This window comes from Impatiens glandulifera, chromosome 2 (assembly GCF_907164915.1).
Source record: "Impatiens glandulifera chromosome 2, dImpGla2.1, whole genome shotgun sequence".
Classification (NCBI taxonomy): Eukaryota; Viridiplantae; Streptophyta; class Magnoliopsida; order Ericales; family Balsaminaceae; genus Impatiens; species Impatiens glandulifera.
Genome location: NC_061863.1, coordinates 56,713,619 through 56,725,904, shown reverse-complemented (window position 1 = coordinate 56,725,904; position 12,286 = coordinate 56,713,619). Strand labels below are relative to the sequence as shown.

The 12,286-nt window shown below is 27.8% G+C and overlaps 1 protein-coding gene across 1 annotated transcript; it reads left to right on the top strand.

Annotated features, from left to right (window-relative positions):
* The first annotated feature begins 2,548 nt into the window (after positions 1–2,548).
* On the top strand, positions 2,549–7,002 carry LOC124925014 (zinc finger protein ZAT9-like). Its single transcript, XM_047464991.1, has 2 exons — positions 2,549–3,111; positions 6,271–7,002. The coding sequence occupies exons 1-2, from the start codon at positions 2,611–2,613 to the stop codon at positions 6,787–6,789; spliced, it is 1,020 nt and encodes a 339-aa protein (XP_047320947.1). The 5' UTR covers positions 2,549–2,610; the 3' UTR covers positions 6,790–7,002.
* Positions 7,003–12,286: the final 5,284 nt, after the last annotated feature.

The following is a 12,286-nucleotide window of genomic DNA, read 5'->3' as shown; positions in this document are numbered from 1 at the left end:
TTGGAGAATATATTGTATTTAAAAATATTAATTTTTATTTTATTATATATTAATATACAAAAATATATTCACCTCCTTAAAATTACCATCATCGCTCTTTTTTAATAACTCGATTTTTTTTAATAACCCTTATATCCGAAAGGCCAAAGAAATTGTGTTGTGTGGGTGAAAGAATGAGTGGAAATATATAATTTATAATCTTAAAGTAAGCAAAAAGTTATACATGTAGAAAAGGAAGCTTCATAATTTGGTCCCAATAACGCGATGACAAACAAACATCAAGAGCCTCTAGTGTGTACATATATATATAGTGTCAATATAAATACATTGGATCCGCCAACAATAATAATATTACACACGCTTTCACCAAAAACAATTCTAAGTTCAAATTATTCTTTTTATATAATAGAAATATCATCCTTTTATATTTAAAAAGCAAAATGAGAGAATTAAATAAGTAAAAAAATGGATAATTGAAATAATAATAACAATGAAATTATTTATTAAGATAGTTTTAATAATAAAAATATATATATATATATCTAAGAAATTAAATATTCCGGATTTGTTTTTTCATTTTTTTCCGAACGAATATTATGTTTCTCATTCGGAGTGCGAGTTGAACACATAGCTCGCAAACACACTTAATCATTTAACCAGACAAACGAAACTTGTCACTTAACGTTAGTTCGAATCCAGGACCTCAGAAGGAAGTTAAGGATATTTATCTCTTGTTGTTACTAGTCTAGAGGATAGATTATTAATAATAATGTACAAGTCATCATCCCAAAATCTTAGAATGTTCAATAGTTTCCATTCCAAAGTCTGAAATCCTGACTATTGTGTTAACTAACTAAGCAACAACGAAGAATGAAACAAATGAATTTCTTTATTTTGTAAATAAAATATGGGGATGAATAAAGTACAAAAGAGTGTGGGGAGGAGACTTTGGAAAATTCGATCGAGAAGGGTGTGTGAAAAAAGGAAACTCTCAACAATCGCTGTAATATCTTCTCGATCACTTAATTAAACTTCATGCAGCAGCAAATACCTACAAATTCTACTTGTCTTCCCCCTCACACACACACTCAAATATATAATTATTATACAAATTTCTTTACTTTGACAATCACGTTGACTGACTCGGGGAATTTTGAAATAGACTATTTATAATAAATTTAAGTAGATATTATCAAATGAAGTAAATAAAGGGTTTTAATTTATTGATGTATTAATTTGTCCGACTATTTCTTCCTTAAAACCAATAACAGAAGCAAAACTTTGAAATAATAAACAAAGACTAGCTAGTCATTCCTCGGTTTTGTGTATGTGTGTAATTCTATGAGATATCTAGAATTGATAATTAAGCTCTCATCATTCTTATCCTCTCATTTTGTTTGTCAAAAAAACTAATAACTAATTTCATATCAATTAAATCTAAATTTTATTCTCATAAATTAAAATTGTTAAAATCATTTTACTATATATGAAACTAGTTTCCTAACATAAAAATAAAAATAACTAAAGTGTTATAAATGAAATTAAACATATTACTTTGATATAGTATGAATCACTTTAGCTATCTTATTTGAATTATTGATAAATATTCCATAAAAATAAAAATAAATTGTTAAATATGAATTATAAGGAATAAAAATGTGGCACTAAATTAATAACTAAAATGAATTCAGAGATTGTACAAGTCAATTTTGTGACATTATTTTAATATATTGTCTTTGATTAATTAGTTGGTGTTATAACTTGATAATTTTACTTGTAATTAACTAAACTCTTGTGAGTTGATTTTTAAAATGTTTAATAAAAATATATGGGATATTATTAGAGTTCTTAGGTATAAGAAGCATGTATCCCGTGCATTTGCACGAGTAATAATATAAAAAACCGTGAAAAAAATATTACGGTAAAATTTTTATGGGCGGGTCAACCCACAATCCGAAAGTGTTATTAGTCTAATAAAAAATTTTAAAGTTATTAGTCTAGTTGGTTAAAAGTTGTACTTGTTTTGTTATGTTGCAAATTCGAACCATACCTATAACACTTTTAATTTTATTTTTAACCGTTTTAAGTTTATGTACGGGTCAACCCACAATCCGACCCAAATATTTATTTACTCTCACATATATCCAAATTAACCACAGCTCTAGACCCGGCAATCCGGACACTTTAAAAATTAAGCATCATTTTATATATATATATATATATATATATATATATATATATATATATATATATATATATATATATATATATATATATATATCAGAATTAATAATAAATTGATAAAATAATATTTATTATTTTATTGCCTTAAATGAATGATGACAAAATTAAATTTTTGTATACTTATCCAAAAATAATCGTATGGTACAAGTTTCGTGGTTGCAACCTTAACGCGGCCGGGTCGGTTCAACCTTAACCGACATAAAAATGTACTTTACTTAGTATCCAAGAAACTCCTGATGATTTCCCTCTATATATATCTATCACTCACTAAATAAGAACATAACATTAAATTAGAAAATCATAAGTTAAGAAAGAATCTATTGATTGAAAGTAAGCTCGATCGAACAAATAAATAAATAATTATAAATGGCTGTGAAGAGAGGGAGAGATGAAGTCGGCGGAGGAGGAGAAGTGGAAACGATGGCGATGGCCAATTGTCTCATGTTACTTTCTCAGGTAGGAGAGAAAGCACTTTCCGGCGATCGTGTTTTCACCTGTAAAACTTGCAACCGCCAGTTTCATTCCTTTCAAGCCCTCGGCGGCCACCGCGCCAGTCACAACAGGCTCAAGCAAACCCCCGATCGCGTCGAGGCTACTACTACTACTCATCATGATCATGATGATATCGCGATCGCATTAGTACCGGTCAAGCACAAAACGCATGCCTGCACCATATGTGGAGATGAGTTCCCTATTGGTCAGGCCCTCGGCGGCCATATGAGGCGCCATCGGACTACAAATAAGCGCGCAGGTGGTGAATCAACGGAGACCGGAGGCGATAAGAAGAGGGCAATTATGAGGATGGATTTGAACTTGACTCCTTTTGAGAATTGTGTTAAATTTGGTAGCTCTGTTTTAGTAGGTATTGTTTGATTGATTGATTGATTCATATATATGGAAATCACTTACACATACCATATAGAATTATATCTTGATTTGTTTGTTATATACAATTATATTTGTTCATTTTGTCCGAATCATATGGCTAGCTAGCTAGGGATTCATTGTGAATATATAGATTGAACCTCATTCATGAGGTGTTATGAATCATCAAAGTTCTTTTGCTTCTTCTTTTAATTTATGGTTTGGAAAATTATTTTATATGATTATAGCAAAGATTCTTTCATTTAAATTTTCTTTTTAGATATTTTTTTTGGTTGGTGTGAACAAAATAAGCTAACATGAATTCACATTAATATAATTTTGAGTCGGACTTTAATCATTTGAATTTTATCACTAAAAATATTTTAAGTAAGAATCGAATATTTTATCATTAATATCTTAAAGATTATATGTATTTTAACTGAGAATCGAATATTTCACCATTGATATCTTAAAAGTTATATGTATTTTAAGTGAGAATCGAATATTTCACCAGATATTTTAGAACTTATAACGATTCTTGCTATTTTAATTACCTTAGTGGTTATTAAATTTTCAAGTTTAAAAAAGTTTGTAAGTTGAATAGAAAATCAATACTAAAGATCATGTCAAAAATTATTAACATCTAACTAGAAAAATGAATTTAAAGATTATAAAAGAAAATTTAGCAAAAATAAACAATTTGAATAATGATATTTAGATTATACTAAATATAATTAGATGAGTTTTCATTTTATCGATTTTTTCCAATAAAATTGTGACCATGAATGAGAATAAAAATTAAAACAAAAAAATTATTTATTGTATAGATAAAATTTAAAAAAGTAAAATCTTCATGCATAAAATAAATTTTAAAAGAAAGTTATGCTAAATCTACACAATTATTAAATTAATTAATCTATTTATGAGTATTCAAGAAGTTAATTAATTAGTCTTAATAGCGTATACCCATTCGTGTTAAGCACTAAACATGTAACAATAATATATAGTTCCTTCTAAACCAATTCTGTGTTCAATGGTACGTCATAACTAGTTTGTTTCCTAGCAAAAATAAAAATAAATAATAATACTATATATTTACTTGTTTTCTCATATAAGAGGTTTTTTTTTAATTAAATAGCAGAAAGACAGTAAGCAGTAAACTAAAAGTCTAAAAAGGGGAACTTCTAATTAATATTTAGCTAGGTCACTAGAAAATGACAAATTTGTTTAAACATAATTCACTGATATTTAATCCAAAATGATATTACGTTTAGTATGTATGTTTATATTGATTATTGTTGTAAATAAAACATTTAACCGTCTAATAAACCGAAACTTAATAGATAGAATGGCCGATGATTTATAAAACCGTTAAATCAAACTCAAATGTTCACTTGGTTAGTTTGGAAGTGGTTGAACGTCAAATCGATCGATCATAGATAAAATTTTACAAAAATAAGTAATTTGATTATATTTTATAGACATACTTAAACATTTCTCTTATTTCTTTCTATAAAACAAATATATTTGGTTCATATTTGTTTTATAAAACATATTTAAGGTATAATTATATTATTATTTTTTTTAACAACAAATTGATCAATAAACCGAAATCGATAATTTTAAAAAAATGAACAATGAGACTATCTAGGAAGTTTCTTGGTTACAACTTATATATCCGTATCTACCATTAAAAAGTTTATTAAACAAGTATTCCCATTTAAAGAAACAAGGGGTATCCCGAAGTGATGGTATCTAAATAAGGTCCAAAACACGTTATTACTTTTTATTTATTTTTTATTTATATTAACTTTTCATATTAAAATGTTCAAACATATTTTAAAAAGACAAACTTACCTTCGTATATCTATTTTATTCATAATTTCATTTCATCTTCTTCAAACACACTTAAATAAAATCACCACAACTCTAGTTCTTGAACTCGTCTCTAATTATAATCATGAGTCACTACTCTACTGAAAGATATACAAAATCAATAATTTGTTGCGAAACATTTTTTTAGTTTTGTTCTTATTTTCATTATGAAGATTTTTTTATATATTTTTATCTCATTTCATGTTTGCGTTTGTGTGCTTAAATTACTCTCATTATTTTTGTTATAAATGTACCATATATTATGAATATATACACTTAAAATTAAATTATATTTTTAGTATAAAAAATCCATAATTTATAATTGCTTCATATTTATTATAACACGTTAATTTTTTTAAAATTGTTTAAGTTCAATATTTTTCAAACAATCAAAAACTTATTTATAAATTATTTTAGTTTACTTTTAATTTAATAAATTTGGTCCAGGTAAATATAAATATAGGATCTTATCTCTATATAAAAAATAACAACAAAAACAATATATAAATGATTTTTGAAAAAGGTGGATGAATATTAAATATGATGAAATTCATTTAAACAAAACCACAAAAATATTACATTAAGCGAAAATGAATAGAAATAAAATTAAAAAAAAAACTAAACCATATATATAAGTGACTCCACAACACAATTTACACAAATAAAATTTAATTAATTAATAGAAAAGTTATATATATAAATATAAATAATAAAAGAATATTAATCATGAAAATCCACGCGCCTTTTCATAGACGAGAACCATGAAAGTTTCGTTGTCATATTTATAATATTCTAGAAGAAAAGAAAAAGAAGTTGATTTTGCTTAATAAACTTTTATAGGTCTAATTTGATTCAGTTTATAAGAAATTGGTAAAGATCGTTTTAGAATTTTAGCAAATTAATAAACTTTTATAAATAAAATTAAACATATAAATATGTAACAAATAAAAATGATAAATTTAAAAGATTTAATTAACCTATCAAACAAACACAACATTAGTCATTCGAATTAAACATATCCAAACATTAAGCTAAATCAAACTAGCCTCTAAATGAGTTCAATTTAATTAATTATTAAAGAGAGGCCAATCTTTGACTACACAGAAACAAAGCGCTGACTAATAATTAATATATTTTCTTCGTGTTTGAGTACTTTCCAAGATATAATTTACAAGGGTAGAATAGTCTTTCCACTTCATCGATCGTCATTCCATACGTTACTTAATTATATTTATATATACACTATGTGAGAGTGTGTGTAAATTCAGTTACAACTAACTTAACTGACTAAACAACTTAATTAATTACTTCAAATTAAGTATGATGAAATTAAAGAGGGGGAGAGAGGAAGATGAAGTAGAAGCGTTAGCGATGGCTAACTGCCTTATGCTACTTTCACATGTGGGTGAGAAAGGTTTCTCCGACGGACGTGTTTTCACGTGTAAAACGTGCCATCGTCAGTTTCCGACGTTCCAGGCCCTCGGCGGTCATCGTGCTAGCCACGGGAAGCCGAAACAGACGACGGCGACGGAGGAAGAGGAAATGATAAATAGTAATAATAATTTGGGCAAGAAGAAGATTCACGAATGTTCAGTTTGCGGTAAGAATTTCCCGACTGGTCAGTCACTAGGCGGCCATATGAGGAGACATCGTGGGACGGCGGTGAAGGAATTAACGGCGGCGGCGGAGAAGGAGAAGGAGGATGATCGGAAGAGGATTATGCGGATGCGGGTGGACTTGAACTTGACGCCGTTGCAGAATTATTTGAAACTTGGGAAAACAAGCTTTGTAATGGGGTTGGTTTGATAATTATATGACCGTTGCAGAACTAGCTACTGTCATTATCGCCGCCGGTCTATTCTCGGATTTGAATTTTCCGGCGATATATGGTTACTTTCCGGTAGGCGCGCAGCTGCCTGACAGTACGGAATTTTTTAATTATTTTTAAGGAAAGTTCGAGGTGCTTTCGTGGAGTTATAAATTGTTCTTTGTTCATTATTATTTGTAGACATTTTTTAAAGTGAGGATTTTGGAGTATTTGTTGTAAATAATTAATTCAATTACCTTATCATTGATTTTTATTTTATTTTAAATTTTCCTTACTTATTAAGAAAACTAGAAAAAATTTCTTTCCATCCACACGTAAATAAAAATAAAAATAAAATAAATTAAAAAATTATAATAATATGTATTCAATTTTTAAAATTCTTAATAAATCATAAATAATATATTAAAATAAAAAATAAAACGCTCTCATTTCACATTTTATTCACTACGGTAAAATAATTTATTTTCTCACATTTTCATCACATATTTTTTCCGAATGAATCTCTCATCTCGTGACTTTACACTTTCACTTTATCAATCAAATATTTGATTCATATTTTTTTAATAATTAACATTGTGACCTCACACTTTGATTAATCAAATGTTTGATTCATATTTGTTTAACCACTTTCAAATGATATCGGCATATTATCCCTCGGCAAATCATATCTCAATTACACTTAGTTAAATGTTGTACTTATTTTGTTATATTGAAAGTTCGAAATATACAAATAGCATTTTTAATTTTATTTTTAACCGTTTAAAGTTTATGGACGGGACAACCCACAATTCGACTCAAGTATCCATTTACTCTCACATATATATCTAAATTAATCACTGCTCTCGACCCGGCAATCCGGACACTTTAAAAATCAAGCATCATTATATATATATATATATATATATATATATTAGTTAAAATTTTGAATTTTTATTGCTAAAATGTCTCGTGTTCATCAAATTTGGTGTTGAATCTAAATATAAAGGGTTGTTAGTCTAACACCGGGGTTGATTGACTTTTCTTTCTATCGTTGCATCGGTGTAGTCTCACCTCTCGCTAATAGTGAATGTAGTAGAGTCCAGCTCCCGGTTAGGCTGTTGTCGGCGCTGTGGGACCTTTGTTTGATAGTCCCAGGTATTATTCCCCCCTTTCTCTTCTAAAGCGAGATGGGAGATAGTAGCCACCAGGAAGTAGGTGGAGAGGGAAATGAATCAATAAGTACATGCAGGAGGTATGTAACCAAAATAAGGAGAGATTTGGTGGCTGAAATGTTGTATTTGTTTTGTTAAGTTGCAAGATCGAAACATACATATAGCATTTTTTATTTTTTTTTTAACCGTTTTAAGTTTATGAACGGGTCAACCCACAATCCGACCCAAATATTCATTTACTCTCACATATATCCAAATTAACCATAGCTCTTAATCCGGCAATTCGGACACTTTAAAAATTAAATATTAATATATATATATATATATATATATATATATATATATATATATATATATATATATATATATATATATATATATATATAAATTGTAATTTTAGTGTGTGTTTTTTTAAAATAATATGTTAATAAGAGAATGTTTTGATTAAAGTGAAAGTTATGCTTTTTACAAATTTATTACATTAATATTAATATTAATATATATATATATATATATATATATATATATATTATTATAAGAAGTACATAATCTTAAATAATATTACAACCAAACTCAAATTTCTTTTTCCTCTAATCAAACTGCAAACCAAACTCATTTTGAGTTTTAGATAAAATTCTATCACCTCAAAACTCAATTATTCTTTATTACGGTTTATTATTCTAAAAAAAAAAAATATATCTAATTCAATTCATAAACTTCATTTATAATTTAGGTATATTTTATACATTAAACTTATTTATATAATTTATTATTTTAATTTATTTATATAATTATTTATATAATAGTTTTAATATAATATAAATTTATAATAATATTCAAAATTAATAATAATATTAAAAAATTATAATAACAATATTAAAAAATATATTTTACTCTAATCTATATCTACATAAATATATAATTATAAAAAATAAAAAAAATACATTATAATAATACACAAAATACAAAGTACTTCATAAACTAATAATACACAAATAAAAAAAATACACTAGAAATTATGAAACAATCAATCAATATTTAATATATAATCCGATAAATCAACATTGCTTCCTCCAATATTATTTAAATATTGATCAAATGTATCAATTTGAATGCATCCAATTTAACTTATTAAGCTCTTTTCTCTAAAATGCGGTTCTTCAACTTCAACATATGTGCAAAATTCTATTTTTATCCCTTAGTTTTTTTTTACATTTCTAGATGAGATTGCATTTGGTCATTAGTCTTTTTCAACTCAACAAGAACTTTATTGTTCGGTAGAATTTTCAGGCACGTTTTGGAAAAATAACAGGACTAATGCTTTATTGGAAATAAAGGTGTTTCATGGTATAATAACTACGTACATGATTTTGCATAACATAATCTAAGTGTACCAATTGAGATTGAGTTGGAAATACTACCAGTAGAGGTTGAAATGGTAATAGATGAAAATAGTGATTTGAAGAATTAATATCTGGATAAAAAAATTAAAAATAAAGTTGATCACATTGCACCTCAAATGCATTGATTGATCATTTGTGGGTAAAAATACACCAATTTCAACATTTGAAAAATTATCTCTTTTTATGTGTATAAATAATTTTTTTATTTCAATCTCAGATGTATATTTTTTAGTTTGTGTATTGTAATTTTTGAATTTTTAATGAACTTTTATAATTAATTTACAATTAAATTTAAAATAATAGGGTGATATTAAAATATTGTGGTATAATTTATAACATTATAAATATATAGGATGATATTAAAAAGTTATGAAAGTTGATGTAAGAAAGATTCTATAAGAATATTTTTTTAGGTTTGAAAATGAGTTTTTTTTTATTAGAAAAGAATTATTGTTTGACGTGGCATTTACACCTGAAAATAGTTTTTCGGTTAAAGATGGTCTTAATATTTTTTATTTATGAAATTAATATGTTTTGAAGATGTAATTTAAAAAAAAAAAAAGTTATAAATGTGAATATATTATAACAATAAAGGCAAGCTAGCACTAAGGTAAGCCGACAAAAATAAGAGGCAACCCTCCAACAAAGGCAGCCATTAGAACATTTTTAACTAAAAAAATCATTTTATGTTGATACATATAAATATAAATATATATATAAATATAAATATAAATATATATATAAATATAAATATAAATATATATATACATATAAATATATATATATATATATTCTTATAGATTTTGGATTAGGCAACCCAAAATTTGAGTCATAGCTGCATATAGCATATATGGTGTAAATGAATCGATTCAATTTTTCAATCAAAAAATTATTTAAACTGTCGGCATTAGTTTTCCAAAACTATTATTTAAAATTATTATTCGTCTTGATAGGTCATAACAGGAAAATTTTACGAGTCCAAACTTAGCATAGGATAAATAATTTTTTTAAATTTAACCTTTTGCCTATGGAAAAATAGCATTTTGCCCTCAAATAAAAAATAAAAAAATTTCAGTTTTTCCCTCCCTCTCCTCTTCTCTTTTCATATTTCCAAACGCTCCATTTCCAAACTGCCTCTTCTTCTTCCCCCGAAACCCCTCTCCCCCGACGACGATTCAAGCCCCCGATCCAAGCCTGACTATCCGGCCCCCAACGACGGAAAAAAGCAGGCAAATATGTGAGATTTTCCCGTTTTCTATCGTTTACCTTCCATGCATGTTGAATCATTTAGGTTTAGGAAGAATGAATTAGGGTTCTAGTGTTTAGAGTTTAGGTTTATGGGCTGATTGAATCGTTTTGGGTTTAAAATACATCTGTCAAAGGCGTTGCAGGCGAATACGCATCTGTCGCAGAAGGAAGTAAGAGATGAAGAAGAACTGGGTGAGGTAAGAGAAAAGATGTTTGAAGCGGTGGTGGGTCTGTAAGTGGGTCTGTTAGCAGACGACAGCATCTGTCGTAGAAGGAAGTAAGAGATGAAGAACTTGGTGAGGTAAGAGAAAAGATGTTTGAAGCGGTGGTGGGTCTGTAAGTGGGTCTGTTAGCAGACGCATCTGTCGTAGAAGGAAGTAAGAGATGAAGAACTTGGTGAGGTAAGAGAAAAGATGTTTGAAGCGGTGGTAGGTCTGTAAGCAGAAGTATTGGCTGGGCTCGGATAGTCGTCGGGGCTTGGATCGTCGTCGGGGCTTGTATCGTCGTCGGGGGAGAGGAGGAGAAGAAGAAGAGTGGGGTTTCGGGGGAAGAAGATTAGGAAATATGAAAAGAGGAGAGGGAGAAGAAACTGAAATTTTTTTATTTTTTTAATTTGAGGGCAAAAGAGTCTTTTTCCATAGACAAAAGGTTATATTTGAAAATATTATTTGGCCTATGTTAAATTTGGAAATAACCCTATTATGAGGGTTATTTCGTCAAATTTCCCTCATAACATGTCCGAAAACTAGTCCGTCAATGGGGTTATCTTTTAAAAAACACATTTAAAATAATCAAACCTACCATTAAAGAAAACTTTAATTAAAAGAGAGCTTAAATTACAATATAAAAAAACTTGCTCAAGTCTAATCTGAACATAATTAAACACAAAACTGTTAAATCATAACACAAACATGTTTTAAAATTAAAATGACATAATAAAATTAGACATTAATTAGGCAGCACGCAGAAACTGCTCAAATAAAACACTATCAAAAACTGATTCTAATATAACACACAAAAACTGCCCATAATTCAAAATAAAAACTTCTCAATATTAGACATAATTTATCACAAAAACTATAATTTTCATCCCACTCCATTGCATCTCCTGTTCGTTTATAAGTCCTAAATCACAACAACGTTTATCAACATTTCTTGATATAACAAATTGGATTATAAGAAGAAAAAAACTTAATTAAAGAAATGATCAATTAACATATATCCCTTTTCACATATAAAAAATGAATTATTGGACAAAAAAAAATTAATAATTCACCCATAGATGAAAGATCTGGATTTTGATACTGGAAAGATAAGAGAAAAAAAAGGAGCTATATCTTTAACATTCCAAGAGTTTTTAGGGTGTTCTATAGCAACATCTCAGAATCCTCTCAAGAGTTAATTTTCTTCTTCCTCCTTGCCTGACTATTTAACGAGCAACTAATGAAGTCGAGTGTCCTCCTTCATCAAGTGTTTTTCTGTACGAATTTCTTCCAGGCACAGTCCTGAACAACCAAACTATAATAATCATATCTGGTGTTCTATGATAACTCTTCAGTGGTGAAATATGAAAAACATTATTATTTTAGCTTCCTGCCCTAAATCCGACTACTTCTACAATTTGTTTTATTATACGAAATGGACAAAAAATTTGAGTTACAGAAAGTTGTTGA